The sequence below is a fragment of the Apostichopus japonicus genome, chromosome 5 (assembly GCF_037975245.1).
Source record: "Apostichopus japonicus isolate 1M-3 chromosome 5, ASM3797524v1, whole genome shotgun sequence".
Classification (NCBI taxonomy): Eukaryota; Metazoa; Echinodermata; class Holothuroidea; order Aspidochirotida; family Stichopodidae; genus Apostichopus; species Apostichopus japonicus.
The window spans coordinates 20,389,345-20,416,734 of NC_092565.1; the positions used below are offsets into that span (position 1 = coordinate 20,389,345).

Sequence of the window (27,390 nt, forward strand, 5' to 3'; positions counted from 1 at the left end):
CTCATAAACTACACCTGCCCTCCCCACTACCCCCATCCGTCAAATTTCTTCTTATCACAGACAAATCAAGTATTCTTGCGTTGATGGCTTTCCAGAATATCTCTAGTACAAACGCAAACGGTCCCGCTGTTATTAGTTGTACCGTTGTTAGTAAATTTTCTCACCATAGAGACATACATGTACGACGCTAATACTGTCTAGCCTAACGTTAGAATAACAATGGATATTAGTTGTTGTTGTCAATCATAATGTTAGACAGGACCAACGACGGAGTGTAAGAATAAGGGGTGGTGATCAGTCATATCTTCTATTTCTAATAGCTCTCGACACACGACTTCCTATCCTGTTTAAAAGTTGGTTTTGCTGTATAGTCTTAGTTATATATATAGTTTTGCCAGTACATCAGAAAGGTCAAAGCTTTCAAGTGAGCAAGTGAACAAAGGTAGGTAACAAAATGCTTGTGTATTTCTTCGGAAGGTCAAACTTAGCGAAAACGTTACAACAGTAACACTTGTTAAATGTTAATACTACTACTAGGCCTGACGGCTTGGTTAGACTATCCTAGCTTAGTAATTAATCCACAGTAGTACTAAACCTAGGCCTGAGTTAGCCTAGCACTTAGTAACACAACAGTACCAATTAAGAATTCTGGGCCTAGGCCCTAGGCCTACAATCGGCCGAAACTTGCACAGTAAGTTATTGGCATAGGTGGTCTGTGGTCTGCTTTCAGTCCCACTCAGTGAGTTCTTTCAAGGCCGTGGCTATTCTTACGACTATTCGTAACAATTATTTATAAACTATTCTTACGACAAAGGCGAATTCAAGCGCAGTAGAGTAAATAAAGCATGCGCACTGCGCATGTAGTAGGGTTAGCCCTAACCCTAACTTTAACCCTAAACCCCAATCCTAGCCCTAACACTAACCCTAACCGGAAATTATTGTTACTCCTGGTCCTAAAAAATAGTACTCCTGTCATAAAAATAGCAACTGCGCATGCGTTATCGGAAATTATTCTCACGAACAGTCGTAAGAATAGCCACTTTGTTCTTTCAAGTTGTACCCTTCACTAAGTTATGTACAGTGCACAATGTTTGTGATACAAATACCATAATTGAAAAACCATGTAAGGTTTCTTTCTGATCATCACTTGGATGACAAGGTCTTTCTTTTTGCATGTTGGAAATGTCCAAAAAAACATCAAAATAACAAAGAATGACCAATATATACACAGTCAAGTAGGGGAGCTGTTTAGGTTTAATGGTGAAAAGAACGCAAGCTTCGTGCCAGTGAACTTCTCATGTAGGTGGATCATATGCATACAACATTTTGTCATTTTATATGTTTGGGAATATGTAGTTACAATGCAATATGTAGTTACAATGCAATCTGAATTTGATGTATATACGACTAGTTGTGCACAGGACAAAGACCAAATTTGATCTTGGTTGTCTTTAAAAAAAAAGAAATTGCTGTCAAGCCGATGCAAGGAAGGTGACATGAAGAATGTTACTAGTATAGTGATGGCTTGACCTGGACATGCTAAAATACATTGTCATTTAATGTCACTTTGTAAAAGACACATTTAGGAACAAGCCTGCATCAAGTCTTTTTTACTAGTCTTAATTTTTGTACCAACTTCAAGAAAGTCAGTTTAATCAACCAGATGTCTTATTTACTGAACCTTTTCAGATAAACTTGTATAAACATGGCGATGGGCCGTGGATTGACCTTGCAAATAGAGGATGGTTCCTATTCTCTGAACTCTTGGAATAGCATTCAGCCTGGAAGAGTCAAAAGTAAGTGTCTGTTGTTTATGTTTTATTACATACGTATGGTTTGTATACAGTTTATATATGCTTCTAAGTTAACTTCTTCTGTGTACAGAATCCATTTTGCTTCCATTACCTTTAACTTTGGGAAATTTTTGTTTACCAAGTGAAAGGGCCAGACATCCTAGCAGCATATTCTTCAGAGGTTAACTGCCAAAAAAAAGAAGAATAGTAAGAACACATAATTTAAAAGAGACATATGGACAGACAGCTAAATTGGACAATCTAAAAATGAATAGAGTAAAATTAGACAGAACATTAAATTTGTAAGTTACCATAAGTCCATAACAGGGTTTTTTTGTTTTGCAAAAGAAAGCCCTTTACAACAACTTTTTCTGTGAACTGCCAGCCAGTTGGGACAATTCTGCAATGCCAATTACCACCCTATAGTCTCCCCTGATATCATTTTTTAAAGCACTCATACTGACAGTACAAACAGTTCCTCACCTTTATTTTAATAATGATGTGATATTCATACTGCTCAAAAAGACTGTCATTGCAAGTGCTTTGGAACACTTCTTTGAAGTAAGGTTTGTCATAGAAAAAAAATGGGTGCTACTGCAAAATTTCTTCATCCAACTATACTGGGAACAATTCAGTCTTCAAATTTTGTAAAGCAATTTGAAGTCCAGGCTCTGAACTTTCTCTGTAAACTTGCATAGCAATTTGCCCATTTTGAATAACATTTTGAGATGAATAGCATTTTGGGATACCAGATAAGTTATTCCCAATGCTACTTGTCATTGTTTGGAAATTAAACCACTCAATGGACAATAGCTTTTCTAACTTAATCTTCCTACTAAATAACAAACATTATGTGAAAGCCTGAAAGGAAACCACAGGCAGCTTACTAGTCCTGAAATAAAATGGTTGTTTATCTTATTGACAATTAAGTTGAGGTGTGAATCTTAAGTTGAGAGGATAAGACATCAAGAAAACAGCACAGCAGTTACTGAGAAAGTGTGAAGAGCAAAAAAAAGGAATCCATCTTATTCACATTCCACACAGGATGTTTACTTATTAAGTCATTGCAGTCAACTACTTTGTCCCCTCACATTGACCAAAAAAAGGATTAATTGGTACTCACAGCTATGTTCAGGCTGTGTTAGTGTGTTTGCAGTGTAAAGAGTACACAAGTTATTTGTCACTTTGATCAAATGCAATGAAAGGATAATAAAGGATATTAAAGGATAATTTAGTCTCTTTGGTATTAACCTCTTAAAACTGTATGATAATAATTATTATATAATTAATATATAATTATGATTAATTATTATTTAATTATTATATAATTATTATATAATTAAACTTTTGAAACCTACTGTATTGTTTGTTTTCAATTTGTGTCACCATGTCACAACCAAACTTCAATACCTTGAAAACAAACCCCCTCCAAATCGAGCAGTTTATTGGCAAAGAAAACGTTAGCAATACTTACAGAGTACTCCCACACAAATGTTGTTACTGCAATAATTTAGGAATTGGTTTGATGTGTACAATGAAAGATAGTTGAGAAGGTTCAGTAAGACATTTTATTTTCATCCTTTCGTCATATTTGTTCATAGAATCGACAGAGACTCGCCAATCGCACGGCAAGAAGCTTGGGGGTCACTTTCAGCTGGCTGTTAATTTCCAGAAGCCAAAGCTTCCAGCTAAACAGTTGGTTACACCAGCAAGTCTCATGTCATCGACTCTCCAGCCCGGTCAGAAAAGTTTATCGAAGGACCGGCCAAATTTTGAAGATGCCGCAGAGGATACATTCAGCGAGGACGAAGATAGCAGTCAGGACGAGGAGAATGATGACGATGATGACAGTGGTGATAGTGGCGACCAAAGAAAGGGCGCTTACAACTATCGTGATTCCATCCCGGTTTTATCAGACGGAGGAGATGGGAGTAGTGTCGACTCCAGCGACGAGGAAGAGTATAGTAGTCACGCCGAGGAGGAGGATGCCATCGATTCCATGGAAGAAATACAAAGAGAGGAACTCGGTTTTACTCTCTTGAAAGACTCTAACAGATCCGAGGACGATAGCACAAGGGACAAGAGGAAAGTCGTGAGCTTATTGGGATCCATGTCTCCTTCCTCCGATAAAGAAAACTTGACAGACGACACAATTGTTAGGGTGAAAGGATCAGATAGAAACCAGAGTCAAAGGAATACTTCATCTGAACAGATGACAACTGGACTCGGGAGAATTGATCTTCACAATGTCGGCAACGATCAAAGCAAACAGCCCCTCACCGACTCTGCCAACACAACCATTATAACTGGAAATAAACCTATAATACTTAACGAGAATGCAGGGAGAGGCAGCTCGCAAAGATCCTCCTTAGATAGAAATAAGAGAAACATCGACTACACTGTGACAGGTATTCAGCAAGAGAACCTGTTAATATCCGTACCTCCCAAGGGGGGCCAGTTGATATCAGAGAAACCAATGGTAGGGCATCACACCCCTCCAGAACCAGAAATTATGTTTTGTGGCAGCAAGATAAGTCAACAGAGCAATAGGCTGTCTGCAACAGCTGTACCTTTCGTGCCTCAAAAGCAAAACGACAGAATAAGAGAACGAGGTCCTAAAAGCCATTCCTGGATCGGACTCGATAACCAGGCAACATCCTGGTCATCTGGGTTTAACATTCAAGAAGAACATTCTGATGATGCTGGGGGAACTGGCCAGGGCAGTATCCAATGTAACGATATAGGTATAACTGATGACTCACTGGTCAACCCAGATATTGGAAGGCATAAACCGCTTGGGTCTTTAACAACAACTACAAGTAATCCTACTGAATACCCTCAGCAAGGTCAAGGGTCAAGTACTGGTATCACAGGAGGTGCATTAGCTAGGTCAACGTTTGAAAATGCCAGACAAGGATCTCCAATCCAGACGGATTTGAAGACCTCTAGGGAAGGGAGTCCGGGGTTCCCTGAGATGACTGTAAACAAACCAGCTATAAGAAATAACAGAAACCCCCTGTCAGAGATGCCTACGACATCCTTCACCGTGGTCCGTGGAACAGACGATCGAGCGGGGAGGACACAGGCCCCAGTGATATCAGTGAGAGGAGCAGGACAGGACAACAGGAGAGGAGGCCCATCACAGGATGGCGGTAGAGGGATCGTATCAACTAGGTAAACAAAAAGTCTGCTTTTAAGTTAAAGTCACCAACTCTGCATATTCATCTTAATTTGTAGAGTGGGATCGTTGACTGAGTAATAAGTGGTCACTCCATTTTCAGGTATGATCAAGTCACTGTAGTGTTTTCATGGGAGAAAATATGCCACTAATCCATGATTCATTTTATGGGTGGATCCAGGGTTTAAAAAGGAAGCTGGTGTGGTCCTGAGAATGCTCTCCCAGAATCAGTTTAAAATGTTATATGTGAAATGGTGCATTTTTGTGGCATTTTAGACAACAAATTTGGTCTAGATGGTCGGTCTTCATGCAGATTTGTGCTAATAACTACTAAATACTATAAACTACTTTATTTTTTATGTGGGGTTAAAAAAAGTAGGGGGAGGTCACGCCCTGTTTATGTAGGCCTGCCAATCTAATAATTTTGGTGAATGGGCGACTCAAGTTATGACTCATAATGACGCAGGTATCGGAGCTGACATTCCTCCAAATTCACCTCCCCTCTTTTCTGAACTGAAAAATTAACCCCCAAAAAAATAAATAATAATAATAATGGGAAAATTGACTCTTCTTGGAGTTTGCCTAAAGCAGTGAAATGTACTAATCATTTTACCATAAATTATGTCGAAATCCACTTTCCCCTCCCCAGATGGTGGTGTTAGTTTCACATCTATGCACTATATAGAAAATATGATTTTAAAAACTTTTCATCATTGGTATTAAAGTGTACACTTGTGTCATTTCATTGCAGGATTCAACCAAGTGGGAAACTGTCTGATGCAGAGAGGACCAATGAATATGAATGGCGCAAGTTCAAAGTGGTTCGAAAAGTGAAAAAGGTGCATTTCAATATCTTTGAATCTCCCTGCTTATCGGTTACTTTTGTCAAACACAATGGATCTTGGGATGGTTGTATCAGTAATATTCATGTTTCGATGGTAGTGAAAACAATCTGAAAACATCTGATTCAACGACATGAAGATGGGTTTTTATGTCGGAATAAAAATAATATTATTAAGAATGTTTTGTTTTAGTCTTCAAGACTAGTTGCCAAAATGTAACAAAAAAGGAGGATATCTTAATTTGTTTGAAGGCAGGGTTTGAGCAAGGGCCTCTTGCTCTGTTAGAGGTAATTGCAAGCAATGTCTTGTCTTTCAGATATCCTGTTACCAGATAGGGGAAGGGAGAGGGAGGGGGGATGTTCTGGCAGGGGAAAAGAGGCAGGCGGGGTATCACAAATTTAAAAAGTGTGATTACATGCATGCTAATGGACAGTATTCTTTGAGACTTGATTTCATGAAGTTTTATATAAAGTGGGCATTGGTTTGATTGCATTATTAAAGTATTATTATTGTTCAAACACAACCAGTTTCTTCAAACTTTGTTAAGATTCTTAGGACAGCAAATAGACATCAGATTTCTGTTACAGTTATTATTTTTTCTTTCAGGTTTTAAAATCGGGAGGCGCCCAAGCTGGTAAACCCCGCCTGCCTGAAGATGTAACTGACCAACTCCTGGAAATTATTATTGATAGTAAGTGTTATAGTTTGGTATTACAACATTATTTGTTTTATATGGAGCATTGATACCAATTTTATCGAGCATATTTATAAATTTGGGTATTCCAAAGTGATTATCTGCATGTATCACAATATAAATTACACAGACATGCTTACTATGGTCTTGAGTGCTTACAGGTACTCACTGGTAAGTTTGCGTATAATAATTAACATTTGCCTTAAATTGATGACCTCAATGTAATATTCCTTAGCAAAGAGAATGCAGCCATTGTAGCTTATCTGCTTAAAGTTTTATTCCAATCTTTCAAGGAAACTTTTTTGTTTGTTTTCTAATCTGTGTTGCTTGGGGCTCTTATGGGATCAATATTAATGTAAACAAACTCTCTGTATGACCAAAACTTTTCAGAATAAAAAAGAAATTCGCTATCTTTGACCGAAAAATGCCAGGAGGGTTAGATTTGTTTCGCACATTTGCAATTATTTAATAATTTTGATACCCAAGTTGAACAGTAGTGCAATATGAGCTTATCATAGTCAAAACTAAGGCCTTTGAAAATAATCTTGATACCGCACTGCTTTACCGATAATTCCAAGGTCCTGTTTTGAAAATATAGAAGTAATGATTTTCATTTTTTCCAATTTTCTCTCCATATCACAGTGTCCGACTCTTTCCTGGTATTTGAAGATAAACCACAGGAGGTAGCGATAGTCCTGGAAGAAGTCATCTTACAAGCCGTAGAAGAAACGGCAGAGGATGACGACTACCAGAGAGAGTTTATCACTCTACTCCAAAAGCTCTCCAGTAAGTATCAGTTTTGAAGTAAATATGCAATAAACTTTGGGAAATAGAGAAACAAATCCAACAAACAGTCTTTTCTGGCTGGATTATGTATTTGATGGAAATGATGAAATGCATTTGATGTAATTAATTGTGAACATTGTTTATCATTGTGATTGTATCATTGTTTATCAATGTGAACATTGTTTTACAATGTGAACATTGTTTATTAATGTGAACATTGTTATCAATGTGAACATTGTTATCAAATATCAATATGAACATTGTTTATCATTGTGATTATCGATGTGAACATTGTTTATTTCTCCAACATTCTAGTCAAAAGTAGCATTTGAGTTGATACAGCTGCAGGAATAATGCTCAGTTGTGTAACAATATCTTAATCTCAGCACCATATGAGGGGGTTTGTTAGGACACCCCCTCCCCCACCATACTCAGGATTCCATTCAGAATGTTGTGATTGGGTCCTGACATTCTGGATTCGGGAGGAAGGGGGGAGGTGAAACTCCCAGGTGCCCCTACACTTCAAACAATGGTAAAGGTGCAAGAGATAAACATCGCATTCAGTGAATGCTCCAATGGCAGATGTACTTAGCAGACTGATTAATCTGTAAATGCTCAGAGTCAAAGGATATCTTGTTCTATAAAGTTTTCATTTGTTATTTTCTTTCAGGTATTATCAAGAACTTTGAGAAAGAGTTGAAGTCTGCTCTGAAGTTGGTTGAAGCTAAACATATTCAGGTAAGTTTGCTCAAGAAATAAGTAAATACAAAAAAAAAAGAAGAAAGATTTTAAGTGTAAAACTGCATAATAATCATGTTCAAATGTGAGATTAAAGGATCTTTCAAGTTGTTTGGTTTTATTGGTGGCAAAGTAAATCAGGAGGAAGTCAAACCTTACAGACATATTCTTGTCGTGTGAAACGTTTTTTCTCTCAAAGTCGTAAGTATATGATATTTAAATAGATCATTGCTATTCCACCGTTTTAGTCATTCAGGTAAATGCAGTCCAGTAATCTACAAAACTTAGGGCTATTCTAGTGGAAAGCAACCGGTACAAGATCTTTCAGCACTTGGTGTCACAAAATCCCATAAATCTAACATGTAGTATTTCAGTTATGCTAAATAAAAATAATAAAAAATATAAAAATCAAAGATAAGTGTTCTTTTCTTGATTGAGATAGAGCACTCTACAAACTTCATGTTTTGCCAGAATCATTTAAAATTCTTTCATGCCATCACATATGCCAAACATTTTTACTGCTAAGGGAACCTTCATTAAAATTCAATAGAGGAACTTTGTACAATTATACGCAAGGATTATTTATTAACGGTCATTATAGATTCTTTTGAAGTGAATTAGCTTCTTATGTTTTATTTATTAACCAAATAGCACACAAACTTCCTTGCTCCTGTCCATATTCTTGTCAAATTTATTTATTAATATTAGCATGGAAAGGCTGGTGCATGTTGTCTTAATAATGTATTCTCGAAAGGTTTGGGAACTTTATGTTCCATTTTGTTCTGTCATGAAGGCCTCTGCTGACAATATCTCACCAGTTTGAAACATTTCTTACCAGTTTGAAACTAACTAATTCAGATTTTTTTTTTTAGTTTGTTTGAATATATTCATTTATGTATATTAATTATCCATGAATAATTCCAACAGGTTTGAACGACCTCAACTGTGCCTACAGTGGGGTAAAAAAAAAATACCTACCAAGCTCTGTGGAAAGAGGTGTTCCTGTTGCTGCATTCCTGGTCTTACAATCCAAGCATCCTTGCATCAATATATCTTTCTCCATCTCACTCTCTCCTTCAGGCTTTCACCGGTGCTCACACAGAGAAGATAGGTCTGTCTTATTGCAGATTTTTGGGTCGTCTGTTGTTTGGTTTCTCTGTTCTGCCGTGTCCCACCAAGGTGATGCTGGAGGAATTAATCTCCTTGTTAACAAATAAGTGGATCATTTTCAATGAAAAGGTAAGTGTCTTTAATTTGTTTATTTCAAGAAAGATTGGAAAAAACAAGTAGCTTAGCCTTCCACACTTCAATTGCTGATGTTTGTAGGCCTAGCCTATCATAGTTTTGAGAATTGGGGGGGGGGGATTGGAATTACAACTGGTTTAGAATATCTTAGGATCTTTTTGCTCGTCTTAACACAAATACATTACTTGATGGCATTTTTATACATATAGCATTACTAGTAACTTGTTTGACTGTCTGGTGTGAAGTGGAACGTGATTATTGTGGTAGTCAAGTCCAATCAGAAAGCTCCAAGAATATTTGATTTTTGACGACCTTCTCTTTTCAAAGATTGCATAACCTACCACCAGATTGTGGCGCAATGCAGCTTTAAGACTTTTGTAATGCAAAATTTGTTTATGTGTTAACAGGGCACAAATCATAATGCTGAAGTCACAGAGATGTCTTTCGCAAAATGCCTGAAGGTAGTAATGAAGGAGATTGGACCTTGCTACCCTGAGAAAAAGTGGAAGAATCTTTTAGAGGCTGTACGAGGCCAAATCTTTGGCAAGAGATCACAGTGAGTTCGCTTTCATTTATGCTTTGAAAAAAAAAAATGGCTCAATAACTGAAACAAATTTATGTTAACAAAATTGAAAAACAAGAAATGATTAAATAATGAGTTTGTTGACAACAATGTAGGTTTACCATTGCGTAGCAATAGAAGTTGCAGCTGACATCACTGGAACTCTTTACTGTATGTCAATAATTCATTACTTCAGCACTGTCGTAGGAACAGAGTGTCAGATACTATTTCAGAGAAAACTGGGTCGTCACAGGCAGTATTCTGTTTGGTATTGTTTGCGACCTGTGTAAATGTTTCTTCTCTTAGTGCATCCATACAAACAGAGGGTCATATACTGTCTCAGAATTCGAACGAATAGAATGTGGCCACAATTGTTGACCTGCATGGTTTGGTTTGTTCATCTCTTTAAAGAATTGTTATACAAACAGAAGACCAGATACTGTCCTTGAGTTGAAAACATTGATGGTTATAGACCATGTTCAGTATGGTTTTGTTGGTGACATGTGAACATGTTTCAACACTTCAACACTTGAGCACTTTTTCATTCTCAGACTCGGAAACACAGGAGACTACAAGCCTTGGATATTTCAAAATATGTTAACTTGATAGAGCAATCACCAAGGTTTATTTCTACCCCCAATTTTATCTGTATTTCCAAAAGTCATAACATGATGCTATGAGTCCCTGTTTTTTTTCTAAGTCCCCAATGGTTGAATTTCAAACAACAGTTTGAAATAAATCTTTCACTTTTCCTCTGCTGACATAATAATGTGATTGTTTATTTCTTTACATCAGAACTGTCAAAGAGATTTTCCTAGAAATTCTACTACACTCAGAGACACTACCCAGGAGTTCAACTGCAGCCGAGCCAGCGGTGAACAGGTCCAATGAACCAGCTGACTCTGAAGGTAAGATCTGTCTATTCTACTGCTCAACATCTCACACTAGTCGCTAATCTATTAACATGAGGGCTGCAGTAGGACTTTTCAAACCCTTCCCAATCAAAACTTTTCCTACGTCCGTTTTATTCTTTATTTTACAGATTCAAGTACAAGCAAGGATAACAAAGAAAAGGATGACGCCTCACAGTCTAATGATGGATCGAAAACTGAAAAGGAGAGATCTTCAACCTCTGAGAGTGGAATCAGTGAAGAAAGTCCGGTAATCGATGTCGGTAAAAGCGAACCAAAATCACCGTCTCCAACTCTCTCTCCTTACAACGACAGTATGAAAGCCACGTACCTCTCGACTAAAGTCAGATGCTCCTCTCGGGGAAGAGATCATGCAAATGATGATGTAAAATCACAAACAATGGGATCTGGGATCGAGGAGAGGAATAAAACTGCTGCCTCCGACAACAGAGAGGCATTTGATTGGTGGGACTTGGAGACTACTGTTAACAAGGTCTCAGGTCATTTACCAAAGGAGAAAGATGCAGTCCGAGAAGTGAGAGACGATTGTATTTCAAAGCAGGATAACCCTGAGCGTATTAAACAGGGTCATCAGGAAACCAAGCAGGGTCATCATGTGCCTAGACGTGGCCATCATGTATCTAAGATGGACCATCAAGCACCCAAGGAGGGCCACCATGTCCCCGAACAGGTCAATAGGGAGCAGCAGGCAAGAGAAAATGAATCCTCAGCAAATGTCAAAGATGAGGCAACTGAAATTTGGGACGATGAACTCATTACAAATCCTCCACCTCTACTGTATCCTAGCGCTCTGAAACGTCGCATGAACGAGAACTCGTTGAGGGGCCAACGAGAACGTTTCGAGATGAATATCAGTCAAGCGACAAGGACATTTGAGGTTTGCTCAGGCAATGATAATAACAATGTCACCATAGGGAGAGTTAGTGGTGCGATCATTCAAGCCGACGATGATGTGATCGTCCTGGAGGACACCTCCGATTCGGATAGCGAGACGGACGAAGATGTACCTCTGATCTGGGGTGACCTCAACTCCACAGGTCATGTTCATCAGCAGGACCAGGCATCAAATAATCCTTCTGGCTTCCAGCAAAACATGCAGAGAGGCGGTGGGAATGCTGTGTCCCAGACACTTGTAGGGCAGCGAAATGGGGAAGCCGGCGAATCGTTGGTGGTGTGTCAGACACCTTGGAGCAATCAGACACTCATGGTCTTTCAAGAGGAAGAGGACACTGAATGTGCCTTGAGCGCAGTCGAAATTATGGCTCAGCGATCCTTGGCCGAGAGGAGACGCTTCGGCCGGGGACATCTGTGGCATTCTGCAAATTCGACTCCATGGAATGAGGTAAATAACAAAAGTTGATGAAAGATGGCTATTATGTCCCTTCACATTTAAAGGTTTCTAGTACTGTGTTGAAGTGGAATCTTGGCCAACAACATTTTTGCTGGTTGTCAAGGTGATACGATGGGAAAATAGAAGAACATGCCAGATGGGGTAGGGTATTATAAGGGGCACCACGTTTGTGCTATAGACTGAGTCCTAAGTTAAGTGATGAAACAAGAGCGTAAGAATAAAGTATTAAGGGTAGTGGTGATGCTGTATTCGAGGCCTTCAGGTATGCATTATGCTTCCATTAAAGGAGGTATTATATATTTCAGAGTCTATTTATTTTCACAGGGAAAGTTTTCTGAGTTTTAGAGAGGGGATCAAAATACTAGTTGAAATTTTTATAGTTTTCAGTTATTGTTTTCAGTTTGCAGATATCGTGCCCCCTAGATTAATAATCAGAAAGGATGTCGAGTAAGCCAACGCATTCATCCATACTAGCAAAATGCTACACGGTGTGTAGAAATGTTGCACCTTTAAAACTTCTCTGTTCATTGCAAAGGTTAAAGGAATCTTTATGTGATGCAGTGAAGGATCTAAGAACAGTACTTTTTCATTCTTTCTACATCAAAGGTCACCAAAGGTCAAAGTCTGAAAACCTTGTAAACACGATAACGCCAAAGAGAAAAGCTTGTATGAACTTTGTACGTAGTATGTTGAATCCACATTAGATATATATATATATATATAGAAGTACTATAGATGGTGTGGAGGTTAGATATGACTTGATATCAGCAGAGGTGAAAGGTTTGGAAAACTGGTAAAAGTAAAATATTGATAAATTTGATGTGTATGTCCAAATAAGTGCAAGAAAACCCTGTTGATCCTTTGGTGTCAACAATGGTCAGAACTCTTGTTTAGGTACCTCTTAATTTAAAGTGTGGCAAGAAATCACTGAGTGCCAGTCTATGTTAATAACTTTGGACATTGTTGTCTGTTCTTTTCGGAAGTTGGTTGCTTGGATACACCCACTCTTCAAACTTTTTTGTTGAAAAGTTTTATTTCTTGTTGTTGTTATAAACTGAACTTAGATTAGTGTGTTTATTCATTTGAAGCAATGAGGCTTAGCAATCGGGAGGTTCCGGGCTCATCCAAGAGCAATCTATGGTTTTCCCATCTGAAATGGCTTTCTAAACTGAAAGATTACAAATTTGTGTTAAAATGTATAATTGGAAGCCACCCTACGTGTAAGTTGTAATACATAAGCCCTTACGGGTTTCCCCCACATTTGTGGTCGCTTAAGCGTCGTAAAAATAACTGCTGATTATTATATCACAACATATCCAAATTTAATTTGTGTCTTTAATTATCCTTTTAAATAAATTTGAGTTCCATTGGTTTTGCATGCTGTATTAAATACACAAATTTATCAATAGACTAGCTCAAATTTTGCCATGGATTGCTAACTCCTTTGAGTCCTTTCCATATATCTGACCAGAATGCAAACCCAAATTCCTAAGATGGAAAATCCATGGCTCTAACCTGAAAGATCTCTCAAGAGGGTGTTTTTGAAAAATTGAAATTCGTCCAGGAAATTGTTCTACAAAAGTGTGCTATAAGTCAGTGTGCAATTTTTTCTCTTTGGTAATATTTTCATAAACTTGTCGAAAGTTGATCACTTCTTGCGGAGCTATTCTCATCAATGCGCCATTTAATTCTGTCGAAGCGGGACAGGACGACTCACCGTAATAGTTATTCATTCAGTGTTCTTTATCTAATAATGCAAACCTCATAAAACAATTGTAATCAGAAGTTAAAACTGATGATGTTAGCTGGAAAAAAAAAAACGACATGCTCCACCCAAATTATTTAATCAATCCATTATTGAAAGAAACAAAGTTAATATGATGACGTCAGGCCTCAAAATTCTCGCTAATTGCCAGTTAATCGCCATTTGCCAGTGGAAGGAAAAAACACTGGCAATTTTCTGCCAGTAAAAATTAAGAATTTAAACACACAAGGCGGTTAGCAATGGTCAGTCAATGTGCATGATATCAGTACCTAGCACAAGTGATGTACATAACTGCTTATTGAATAGCAAATAATATTGGGCTGCTCTCAAAAACCCCAGTACAGTCACTGATGTGTGTTTGTAATTCAGGCAAATGCCAATGAGAACTTCATTTTAGCCAGTGGATTTTTTTAAAGCACTGGCACTTTTGGAGCAATTGAGTAAAACTGTGACAGTCTAGGTCTAGAGATGTTGGGAATCAATGACGTGACAGAATATGACACCGTTCACTCTTCAAACACAATAAATGTCAACGTTTGAAATCGCAATAATGAAACAAGTGATGAAGTTGGATAGGTGCACCGATCATTCTCTGTATTAATAGTAATTTTATAACCAGAGATTATTTATGCATAGTTTTAAACTGTTTTTTTTGTATATTTTCTATTCATTTCTGTTGACCCATGTTATCTAGTCCATGTTTCTTTTTGGTTCCTACAAAGACAGGCACATACATGTTTTAAGTAATGATATGACTGCAGCTAGAAAGTCTGCCAGGCAAATACCAAAAACTATTATTCAGACATTTGACAGGGAGGTTGTTCCCTTTTTTTTCAAAGTTTTTGAATTGTTATAGTTACTTTAAAAAAGAATTGACTTCAGTTTGTGTTTAATATGTTTGTTTGCGTTTGCTTGGTTTTATGTTATTATTATTGTTTTTGTTATAAGCAAAGTGTTATGAAATCTCATCTTGAATATGCTAATCTGACTTTGAAGTCCAACGTCTAAATTGCAAGTTTTTGTCGGACTGCCAGTTGTCACGACGATATAATAATGGAGACAAGATCGTGGAGATGAAGATCAGCTGGACTTAAGAACAATATCTCAGAGATTTACTCCGTGGTAGATGGGAAAAAGAGAGAAAAAAACTTGGACTTCTTCCAATCTTAACGTAAACTGAAAGTTTCAAGATACAATAATACACAGTTTTACAAGTGGTCAACTGGAAATAAGAATATTGGCAGTTTTTGAGTCGCAATGCAATATGAAATTGAAGGATTCCGAATGGAAAAATTTAAACTGAAGTCGATGTTTGCAAGGTGCCAGATGAATCATAGACTGGTTACAATAAACTATCATGCAGGAAGCACACCGTCCAGGATATGGAACTCTTTACCAATGAGTGAATGGTATGTGGAACGCATAACCTGAAGAAACTGTGTCATTAATTAGATAAGATAGTTTGAGCTATGTAAGAATGTCATAAGAGGCAATATTATTGTTTACTAAATGTTTCACATTGACATCTGCATCGGTGGTTGTAAAAGTATTTTTGGTTTCGATGATAATCCTAACCTTTGTAGTCATGCAGGTGGTTGAGTATGTGTGTGTGTGTGTGATGCCTTGCTTGTAAACACAATATCTCCAGAAGGGAAGCTTGGACCAATCTTATATTTGGTAAGAAGAAGCTTCTTGTTTTGGGCACGGTCAAAGGCCATTTGGGGGTAACCAGGGGTCAAGTTGTGAAAACCTTGTAAACACGATATCTCAAGAAGGGAAGCTTGGACCAATCTCATATTTAGTATGTTGTTGTGACACGTTGAGTTCAAGATCCCCATTGTTTTTGGTGAAGGTCAAAGGTCATTTGGTGTTACCTGGGGCCAAATTGTGAAAACCTTGTAAACACGATATCTCAAGAAGAGAAGTTTGGACCAATCTCATATTTAGTTGGCAATTGGAAATAAGCATAAGGGCATCCGTAGATAAGAATCAGAAGTCTCGACCAAATCGCCATTGACTTAAGTGTGTCCATCTCGGTCATCAGCTGCCAATGTGAATATTGTTTGTTATATCTCAATGCTTTTTGCTGTACTACTTAGATTTAAGTATGTTGTTCATCCTGGCTATACCCTACAGCCTAGTGAGTTACATTCATATAAGCTTATTTAGTAGCTGCATCATCGAAACTACACTGCAGTTTTGCTGTGTGGTTGTTTCACTGCCATTTAAAGGTTCATTCTTCTCCCAACAAGTGACAAGTATGGATGAAGAAACAAACTTAACTCTTGTTTTAAGTTATTCCAAAAAAAATTGTTTGCATTTTAGTGAATTGTTTTGAATATGATATGTTGCTCAATTAGGTTCATGGTCTGTTCACTCGATTTGTGTGCTTGATTGAAATCTGTCACAGGACAGCTATTCAGGATCCCTGTTTTAGACCATATACATATATACTGTGCACAAATGTACAAGGTTAATATTTTTGTTAAGTAGTCAAGTAAAATCACCATATTTTGGGATTGATAATGAGACTTTCTTTCCCCAGAGTCCAGACATTTCATTAAAGACTGAGTTTGATGAATAATTAGCAGAGTTGTAGACTCAGAGTGGAAGCTCTAATACAGAACACAAGGGTACCCCCCCCCCCACTGCCTCTCCCATCCCATAGTTCTCTGTCAGAATTCTTCTACCTGTCCCCCAAAATGAGGAGAGAAAATCTAGAACATGGAATTGAAGCAGCTTGAAATAGCTTTGAATCTTGAATTAATATGTAGGAACTTGTTTTCAAAGAAATAAATAAAAATTGATATTTCCCAAACCTTCGATGTCACCTGTATCTGAATGGTTTTTCGGAGGAACCTATGCAGTCAGGTTGGCGTGTGTATGTATGCGTGTGTGTGTCTGTGAGACTTGCTTGGGTCAGTGATAACTCAACAATGGAAGTGATGGATATTTGTCATACTTGCAATGTAGATGTCTTGTAGTGACACTGACCTTAATGAGGTTATGGGGTCAAACATGAAAATCTTGACATTGCAAAACTCTGCAACATGAAGTTGGATTGTAGCCAAGCTTAGTACACAGTTGTTGGTTAATAGCTGGTACATGTAGGTATAATTATTATGATGGTTGGGTGATGATTTACAACACTGTAATATTCCACTAAGCAAGGAACTATAGTGCCTGTTCAGCTCTTGTTTTTAGCTCATACCAGCATGCTGGTGTGAGCTATTGTTACAGTGCAGCGTCTATCACTCTATCCGTCAACAATTGGTAAAACCGCTGCCACTCGCACAGTGTTTGATGGAATTTCATGAAACTTGGACACAAGGACCATTGGGTATAGGGCCATCAGAGATGGTCCAAAATTTGGGGTCAAAGGTCACCTGTGGGCCGTAATGGGCAATTTTGTGGAAATACGCAAAATGCTTCTTCTCCTACAGATTCCATGGTACAATGTTGAGGGTTTGTCACGATAGTACTATGGTAGTTTTACCTTCAGGGTGTTCATGAATTTGAGATCAAAGATCAACTAGGGGTCTTTTGTGGCCCGGGCCGCGGCCCTATATTTTCAAATTGCTCCTGTTCGTACAGTGTATGGCCAATTATAATGAAACTTGGTCAGAATATTCCTCGGGATGAGAGTTACGAGGGGTGTTCGGAAAATTGGGGTCAAATGTCATTCAGGGGGTCATCGGGGGTCATTCTTTGTAATATTTTCAAATATCTCAATCTCCTCAAGATTTTGATGGATCATATTCAAAGTTGAACTGATGATTGTTGGATTGTGTATGAATAAGGTGATGCCTAAAAATTTTTGGTCAAAAGTTAATTACAATTAATCCCCATTGTTTAAAAAAAATCTGAGCCTTCACTTTTTGCCAAAGCTCCTTTAATTTGTCTCCCAATCTCTGCAGTGTTTGTTTACATTTGTGGTTAAGCTCTGAAGAGGCTGTTAGTGGGATTAAAGCAGGACTGGGAGTTGTTATTAACTGTTGAACTGTAAGCATGAGAGCCCTATAGCCAATCAGCACTTGCCAATTCTTAGAAGTCTTTGAGCCTGAGGTATGTAGGCAGCTTGTGAAGTTATGTCTTGTAGGGAGTGCTTGTGAAGTTATTTCTGCTAAGGTAGAGAGGAGAAAGTTTAATAGGGTAGGTCAGTGGTATTGTCTGAGAGAGTGGGTAAAATAGGATTTAAAGGGGAAAACTTAGAATTATAGCCAGTGGTGTGGCCAGGGTTCTGCTAACGGAGGGGGCGGGGGGTATCCCTCATGGGCCCAAAATTGGTTTTGTGGGCCATACATTTTTAAGCTCGAAAAGGTATGAGCTTCTGCACCATTGGTGCTCTAGTTGTTTGTCTATACTGTACTGTTTTACTTGTAATTGCCTGTTTAAAACAAAATATATTGACTTTGGGTTTTTTCCTTCCCTGAAAGCAATAGTATGCAGTATGTTATATTAATACAACAAGCCATTGCTACATACAGAGTGTATTTCATGCTTCCATCTTTTGCATTGCAGAGATGTTAAGTGCTAAATATGACTGCTAGTCAATTGGTGGTCACATTCGATATGTCTGTGTAAAGTACCAGTACCTTAATGAATTAGTGCCTCAAAGCTAGTAGTTTCGAACCAGTCTTTGATTAAGGAGGAAAAGTTTGGGTAAAGTCAGTTTAGGAGTAACTTTAGCAAAGAATCTTTCTCAGAATGGATACTTAAATTTGAGAAGGAAAAAAAAAGAAATATTTGGTCAGAATGACCTTGGAGGGAAGGTCGTGTGATTAACTTTTATATTTGTTACAGAATCTTTTGCCAGAAATTAAAAGACGAAAAGAAAATTCCTTTTTCTTTCTTTCTTTGTTTTGTTCTTCGACCAGTGTTGGTAACAATTCTTGACATAAGACATCATCCTTCAAATGAAACAGTTGGATAAATTCAAGTAGTTATTTTCCAAAGTATTGAAGATTAAGGTGCCATTTTGGAATATTAAGACCTGTTAGAACACAATGTTGAATTGGTGACATACATGTCAGTGAAATGCAGGAAGTCTTCCAACAGAATCTACTGCAAGGGCGAACGAGTGAAAACCAGACACAAGGAATGTAAATTAGATGTTCGTTAGAGACGAATGTCATAATTAGACGTGATCAAGTCTTCAGCCTTGCCTGTGAAGAAACATTAAATCTGTGATATCTGCCACATTGTCGGGTAGTGACACTCCCTGAAAAAATACAGAACTTTACAATTAGAAAAGAGAACCAAAAGAACAAAACAAACAGAACCACCCCTTCCTCTCCATTCCACCACCCCCCTCCACCCCCCTCCTTGTTTCATTTCGCAGTTCTTGTACATGTTGATGAAGTGCTTTTGTAATTTGGGTTAATGTCTCCTTTTACTATAATTATGAAAATCCAACAGAGGAATAAATCTATTGCTGGGTTAACAAGTATTAAACGAGTATTAAATAACATGAAAACCGTATATTAGTGGGTGGGGTATTGGAGAGTGTAAGGCGCAAAGAATAAATGTCATGAATTGACATATTCATAGGGTGCCTGCCCAGGCAAGTTGACAAGTATGAAATGATAGAAACCAAAGGGGAGGTTTGGGGGGGGGGTGGGGGAGGAGAGAGGGAAGGTGGCTACAATGAATGACATCATACATAGGTTACCAACTCGAGCATAAGGATTTATAAAGGGACTTTGCAGAGGTTCAAACTGATCCCTTTTCAAACATTTGATTTGAGAGCAAGTTAATATCACCTGCAGAAATTAATCACACAGATTCTGAATTGTACAGAAGTGTGCAACAAGCTGTTGTCTGTTTTTTTTTTTTGTGAAAGAAATTACAGAATACCAGCCAAACAGTCTGCGTGTCTGTATTGTAAAATAAACTTTTGATTGTTGCTGCTAATTAAAACATATAAAAACAATGAGAAGATGACACATCATGTTTGAAGATTTAATTTGTATTCTTGTTTTGCATAATTCAAATTTACTCCACCAAAATCTAAATCATCATAATATATGCATGATTTTATACCTAATTATAAACTATTGACTTAAATACCTTTCTCAAAGTTGTTGGGAGAAACAAGAGCATCTTAATCATTAATAACTGTAAGAAATGATATTCACTAAGGAACATTTAACACCTCTAATAACCAAATAGTTGAATTTATGTTAATCCATGATGAAAACAGTATCTTTGTGTTAGTACCATATCTTGTTTTAAATGCAAAACTGGTACGTCAGGTTTCCTATGTGAAAAGGCTCGAAAAAGTTTGTGCTATGAATCTATGGTCTTTAAGAAAATAGTTTCAAGAGGCATGTGTGATTTTCTGAGTAGGATTACACTAGTCAATCACAGCTTAAGAAAAAATAAAAGAGTGACACCTAAACCTTATTTTATTTTGCAGTGATCATACTTTTCAAAATGAAATATGCAAGATATTGAAATTTTGTGGGGGGAGGGGTGGGGTGGAAAGGATGGGGACACAAGTAGAATCACAACATGTTGATGCAAACTAATTTCTAGTTTTTCTATCAATGGACGAGATGAGGTCCTGCCAGAAACTGTCTAAAAATCGTGATCAAGAAAATGGAGCTTATCACACCTGACTTTAAAACAAGCGCAAATGGATATTGACTTTCACCCCGACCTTTAATTCTTCAAACCAAATCGTGTGATAGATCTAGTGCATTATGATAACATTTGGAGCTTTGTTTAAAAGAAGTGAATCGCTAACATTTTACAGAGACAATACGATACTGAACACTTCATTACTCTTTATACTTTGATAACTTACTCGGCTTCTTCTTGAATGCCGGCCATCTACACGTCGGGCAACAATGCTTGCCCCCGCAGAGCCAGACTTTCACGCAGTCAAAGTGAAATGCATGACCGCAGGGGAGACCGCAGAGGTGACTCCCCAGGACGTACCCCTCCAGGCATATGGCGCATTCTAAACTTTTCAACATTTCTTCTGGCCACGCATCATACTGGTTTCCTGAAGTGTGGTTCTCTTCCTGGGTGCTTTCCTCCGACCAGATATCTGTTGCTGTGATACCATGACCAACATCCTGGTGGTGTAAATTTGCTGGTTCCTTCACAACGATTGCCTTTCCACTTTCCCCTTCCTCGATATGACAGATGAGATCCAGACACACTCCGCAAAACTTCTCTTCGGATAAATTAGTACTATTTTCAGTGACCTTTGACCCCTTTGTAGGTTGCATTTCCACAATCTTGGTTTCCTTGTTGTGACCATCTTCAAACACTTCATAAAATTCTTTGTCCTTTATGCCTTGAGCCCCGTGGATCTCGGCTTTCTCCTTCTTGGATTGTCGTTCCGTAAACATCTGCCGTATTTCCTCGCAAGATTTCTCAAATCTCTCCTGTCGGTCTGCCTCGGTCTTCATACAGAAAAATTTCTGCCATGATTCCTGACAACTACCACAGAGATGCTTGAAACAGTACTTTTCATCTTGTGACTTCCTAAAGCCTCCGTACTTCCACTGGGGTAGGTTGTGAACGTATTCTCCCGTGATGATGGGGTGGAGCCAAAGGTCGGGCGTGGTCCTCTCGAGGAATAAATCCAGGCCTTCCTCTAGGCTGGTAGAGATCTGTGGCCCACCTTGCTGCCATATATTTCTGGGCCGGATCATAAAGAGGTGCCATTGGTGAAAGATCAGTCGCATCCAGTCTACGCTCGATAGATTGTCCTCCTGTGACTGAGGGCGACATTTCTTCACAAACCAGCCGCAGACGAAGCAGTACAGACCGAAGAGACAGCAGACGATTCCCCAATGTTGAGAATGGAGCAACCAATCCTGACGGAGCTGACCGGCGACTCCCGTCTGACACAGGACTTGAATCGACCACCAGAATACATTCGAGAGTGGCGCAATGACCGAGAGTTGAAACGTCCATTGCAAGGGAAGCCATAGTAAAATGAACAGCAGGTTTAACTTGGCTAACTGCCAGAAGAAGCATAAGAGTATTTTCGCTAGACCTCCCGAAGTCAGAAACAGATCCATGCAGCAGAACATGTTCACTATGACGAACGAAATTATGAAGACATCATTTATCTCCGGGACCAGGGTATGAAGATACAGGTTTAGGGCGTCGTAGTTTAAAAATTCTCCTTTCCTCAGTCCGTATCTCTGTACGCCCGTGGACGTCGAGATCAGTAGGTGGGTTTTCGAGTCCGGTTTAAAATGGATGCACTTGGCGCTCCCTTTCCGATAGTAACCAAATTTTATACGTCCGCTGTACCTCATGCTGAGGGCCGAGAAGATAATGGAGGGCTTTTCTCTATCGGTGAAGATGACAGCTCGGACGCTCTGTTGAATCTCTTCTTCCGATTTAAATTCCAGCCAGTGGTCGCAGAGCTCCTTCTCGTCCTCGATTTCCATCAGTTTTGAAGATAGTTGCTGATTCACCCAGTCGACCACTGCCGGAGCCTGTGCGGGAGCGGACAGCTGACGCATCAACACGCGGTCTTTGTACTGATGTCCGTCGGGCATCGCCAGTAAAACAAACGGTTTCGACCAACCTTTCTGTCGACAGAACCTGAAAGGATGGATATGATATTTATCAAGAGAGGAAATTGGATTGATGTCAAAACTTTAAAGAAAGTCATAGTTGAGGAGCAGATGGGGGGGGGAGGTGGGGGGGGGATATCCAAGTTTTTGTCCAAACCTAAACCAAATTGTTGCAATTTATATGAATGAAGGTATAAAACCATAGCAGGGGACATTCTGTTACAATTAGAAACATGTTTCTCTCTCTATTATTTTCACAACTGTCCCAAATAAATGGACATCTATTAATCACATTTCTGCCTTTATCTTACTATATTAAAGCAAAGAAAAATATCCACAAAAACGAACCGTATATCTCGCGCACAGACGAAGATTCCCGTTCTTATCCCAAAGATGGAGACTTTCTGAATGACGCTTTTCCATGTTGAGGAGCCAAGAAGTGGTAATCCGGCACCAGGGACCACCTACAGATATAAAAGAGCCAAAAAAAGCAAAATGAATAATATATGAGCACAGAAGAATGAAAAAAGTCTACATTACCCAACCTCACAGGCTTGAGAATGAGAAAATAAAACATAATGTTAAATCTTGTGGGACCATTTTTTTTTTCTCTACCGAACTTAGCTATATGCAACTATCTAATTACAAACATCCCAATGATTTTGACCACATTGATTACTTAGATGGGGGGGGGGGCAGGAAGGTATGAGTTGAGTATCCAGTTCTGTTTTCAACATTACATGGTCTGGTATAAAGAATATCAACAAACTAAACCAAAACTGAAAAATTGCAGCTTTAATACAACCATTCATAACTTGATTCCACTTTTGAACAGACTCAGTTCATTTTATGCAACATTCTATGTGAACTCTATGACATTTTACTCCTCACCAATAGCACTGCCAAGAACGACTTTCCGACCTGATTCTTGAATGCAAGAAGGCTAGGCATATCTGCTATGGAAGTGTGGTAGGTCTATCGGAAAGTGTTGATATTACTTTTGAAGAGTTACAGATTACAGATCAAGAGTTTACATGTCGTCTCTGACATTAATATGACATACAGAGCAATATATTTATACTTTGTGTTCAAGCGTCTCTGGCAGCAGTTACTTTACATCTGCAAACACAACCAGTTGCTTCAAGACTTTGACCTAACAAACGGTCAGTGGGACAGCTGTTTTCCACGCTGACCCTTCGTTTTGGTATATTGTGGGTTGTCTTGACACATACACATTTATTAAAAGACAATATAGAGAAATCACTGCCATCCATATTTAAATTTTCAAGAGATATTAACCTGAATCAACCAGACACTGTCTTTTTTATCTTCTACTTCCTCTAAGAAATGAGCTCGACCAGTAAACTCTTCAGATTTCTGCTGTTTTGCATCTATCACAGATTTCCGTTCCAAAAGGCTGAAGTCAGCATTGGCAATGTCACCTATAGGAGAAATAAATCAACAACAATGTTATCATAGGAAAGTAAAGACCAAACCCACGGACCAATTGCTATGATCCATTTTTGGAGTAAAGAAGGGTTTATCTGGTTAAAATGGTTTACATTTAAAAAAACAATATCTAGAGATTTAAGATTTTCGAGATGGTGTTTTCAACTAACAGTGTTTAGAAGTAATCTCTCTCCCATGTATCACATTGTCTACTGTTAGAATATCCATTAAAAAAAATAGCCTTGGGAGAACTATGATAGCAACCATATTTATAATATTAAAACTATAAAGCATACAAAAAAATCGGTTCAAGACCTACCAGAGTTTTCTGCTAACTTTATAAGTTCTTCCCTTTCCAGAATTCCTTCGTAGGCTAATCCTCTGCTCTCTATTAGGAGTTTGAGTTTCCTCACACTTAAGGAGAGTGGATCCACAAGCTGAGTGGCTAGGAAACCGGTCTCGTACCAGGCAGACAGATCCAACAACCTCAGTAGCACTATCAGGAATACCAGATAGAGCAAGAGTAAGGCCACCTTCACGAACAGGTGTAGCAACATGACTGCTACTGAATCTGTATGGAGACCTGTGCAAACAATTTAAGCAGAGGAAACAGTGTTGAAACATTGTACATGAAATCTCAGAGTCTCAATTTTACTCATTTCTACTGAAATGAATTTGCTCCAACTATCACCCTATTATCACACTTCATCATCATCAATCAGTATTTATAAAGCGCTGATATCGTGGAACACTTCAGAAAGCGCCTTGAAAGAGAAAGGTTTTAAGCTGTTTCTTGTAACTGTACAGTGAGTGGCAATGTCTGAGTTGATGTGGCATGGAATTCCATAAACGAGGGCAAATTCTAGAAAATGCAAGACCACATCCATTGAATTCGAAGCGAGGCTCAATAAGGAGTTTAGCATGTTGAAAGCAGAGAGATTGAGTTGGCTTGTTAGAGGCGATGAGATCACACTTAGGGTTTAAGGATGGATTCGATAGAAAGTACATTTCCATGAACGAGAGAACACACTCACTCCTATGCATACATCCTTTTCAAACAAGAACATTTTCTAAGGATATTTCCTAGCTAAGGGTGAAGATAATTAGGTGAAACTATGTAACTAATACTGAATATTCATAACTTTGCCCATACTATGTAAAATAGTGGAGAGAGACCTGTCACATTTTGTGTAGTGGTTCTAATGTTTATGTCCACTGTGGACATTCTATAGTTATGACTATCAAAGCAATGAAATCGTTACTGCTTTGTTTATAGACTTTGTATGGCATCAAGTAGAAAAATGGAATGCAAGATACAAAATTAAGTTTTTAAATTTAGTACACATTTAGCCCTTAATAAAATTGTTAAAGTTTCAATTGCAGGGTAACAATAATTTTTTTTTACAATATTGAGTTAACCAGTGATCATTGGGAGTGTGAAAGAGAATAATAATGCAACTCACATAACAGCTAGGCTTCTATGCATTCTCATTGAATATCCTTTCTTATTTATTTACCTTTTTACGTGTGCACTTGGGCCAAAAGTTTCATTAATAATCACATCCTTAGGAAACATTTTAAAGACAGGCTGTAATAAATACGGTACCTGTGGGTTTAATAGTATGATTAAAAAAGTCTGCCACAAAGTACTCACAGCTAGGAGGCACACAAGTCACCAGTATGTCTTAATTTTTCTACCATTTATGTTGATAGGCTAGTTCTCATCTTGTGAGTTGTGACTGTTAAACTATTAATGGATCCAGTTAATTAGTCAACAAAGTTGTAAAAGCTGTGAAACGGAAACCTTCTATGGATAATATCTATTAACGAATGAGTCTTGTCTAGGCACAGTCTGTAAATTAACTTTTGCCAGCAACTGTGAGTAATCTATGACACTGAACCACTTGATACAATCTCTTTCACGTGGTCTCCATTGACTCCTTTGACCTAACTTTATCATTTATGGATGGCGTACTGTAGAATTACTATGCTAAGAGCATAAATGTCCGACCAAAACATTCCCCTGATTTACACTTATCCTTCACCTACGTGTTTCGGTCAAATATTGACCAGATTACACCAGGCTGACATAGGTAATTTGTACATACTTAAGCTAATGATAGTTTTGTTTAAATTTGCACGTGTCCTAAAGTTCAATGTATAACTCCTGTAAAATAGGTATATAATAAACATTCACAAAAGAGTTCTACACAAGACAAAGTTGATGTATACATCCTACTAGTATGACATCCACCTGTGGCAAAAACCACAGGTTTACTATGTATTGTAAAGGAGTATAAACACAGTAAACTTTAGTTGTAAAGGCTGTTATTTTTAAGCAGAGTGTGAAATCTCAGCTATTTTATAGGGATGTGTACATCCACAGAAGTAACGGAGGTCCACATCGTGTAAGATATATATAATAGTTTTATTGCTCTTCCTATCCTCGGGGATAACCTGTAGTAATGATAGTCTAACACAGTATTAGTAACTTAATGCTGGTACGACTACTGTCCCTAACCATATTCAATCGAATGTATATACGAATATAACCTGTAGGCCGGAGTCTGGAAGAGCCTGCAAAGCGTCTAGAGTTTGGCATTATCAAGCAATAATCTCGCAAAAAAACTACATAAAAGAACTATTAAGTCTTCTCACCATACACTATTCCATTGATTGTCAGCAGTGAACTTTGAAACTCCTTTTCTGCTGTAGCAACTCCGCCTTTCTGTTTCGTAATAATAGGCTTCGCCTGAGTATGTTGCCTTTCACAATAGCCTAGGCCTACATAGGCTTACGTGTCGGTCTTTCTTCAGGGTATACTACGTACGTTCGTAGCTCAGCGAGCTTGTTTATTTTCTAGTGGCGCTAAGGTCAAAGGTTACAGTTAAATGTTAATTTGGCATGTATAAATTTTACACACTTTTTACAAGGAGGGATGTATCACGTGTGGAAGGGATGTACACAATTGGAACACTTTCTTTGTATACTACCATTTTTTTCTTGTCACACTTAAAAGCAATTGTCTTAAGAGTATTAGCAATGAGAATATCGTATTCTTTTAGGTAAAGGTTCAGAGCTATTCATGCTGTTACGGACATGCAGTGCAGCTCGAACAGGATGACATCCCTAATAACAAATGTGTAATGTCAGAACAGGGAGTTGTTATGGAAACTCCCTGGTCAGAACGATGTCTTTGAACCGCGATGAGAGGGGGCAGTACATATATTACTAGCACTAAATAATCAAAAACAAAATCCCAACTGGCTGACAGCCCTAACACGTCCGTGATTCCATTACAAAACACGATCCCGAATAAATACGAGCATTATATGCCGCAAACACCTTCAGGTGGCGAAGCAGCAGACAATCATCATGTTTAGTCATAGAAGTAAGAACCCTAGAAAGAAAACTCTGTTAGGGCGAGCTTTCGATAGGGTGTGTGACATATTAATTATTAGTATAAGGCAAGGCTGACATCTCAAAACCATCAAGTGATAAATTATCAA

The 27,390-nt window shown here is 38.3% G+C and overlaps 2 protein-coding genes across 4 annotated transcripts; one reads left to right on the forward strand and one right to left on the reverse strand.

Moving 5' to 3' along the window:
- On the forward strand, positions 1-20,489 carry LOC139967992 (uncharacterized). 2 transcript variants are annotated; one of them, XR_011793204.1, is made up of 12 exons: positions 1-442; positions 1,690-1,796; positions 3,395-4,967; positions 5,723-5,810; positions 6,420-6,504; positions 7,150-7,293; positions 7,964-8,031; positions 9,112-9,270; positions 9,684-9,832; positions 10,634-10,746; positions 10,881-19,232; positions 19,512-20,489. XR_011793204.1 is itself a non-coding variant. In XM_071972256.1 (11 exons), exons 2-11 carry the CDS (start codon positions 1,706-1,708, stop codon positions 12,128-12,130), a joined length of 3,720 nt encoding a protein of 1,239 aa, XP_071828357.1. In that variant the 5' UTR covers positions 1-442; positions 1,690-1,705; the 3' UTR covers positions 12,131-19,470. The 2 variants fall into 2 exon arrangements, 1 of the variants encoding a protein (XP_071828357.1); XM_071972256.1 differs by lacking the exon at positions 19,512-20,489 and having other exon boundaries at positions 10,881-19,470.
- LOC139967994 (E3 ubiquitin-protein ligase RNF103-like) lies at positions 19,839-26,717 on the reverse strand. 2 transcript variants are annotated; one of them, XM_071972257.1, is made up of 5 exons: positions 26,435-26,717; positions 24,201-24,464; positions 23,732-23,874; positions 22,781-22,896; positions 19,839-22,460 (listed from the first exon to the last, which is right to left on the reverse strand). In XM_071972257.1, exons 1-5 carry the CDS (start codon positions 26,481-26,483, stop codon positions 20,669-20,671), a joined length of 2,364 nt encoding a protein of 787 aa, XP_071828358.1. In that variant the 5' UTR covers positions 26,484-26,717; the 3' UTR covers positions 19,839-20,668. The 2 variants fall into 2 exon arrangements, with proteins under 2 accessions (XP_071828358.1, XP_071828359.1); XM_071972258.1 differs by having other exon boundaries at positions 26,540-26,714.
- Positions 26,718-27,390: the final 673 nt, after the last annotated feature.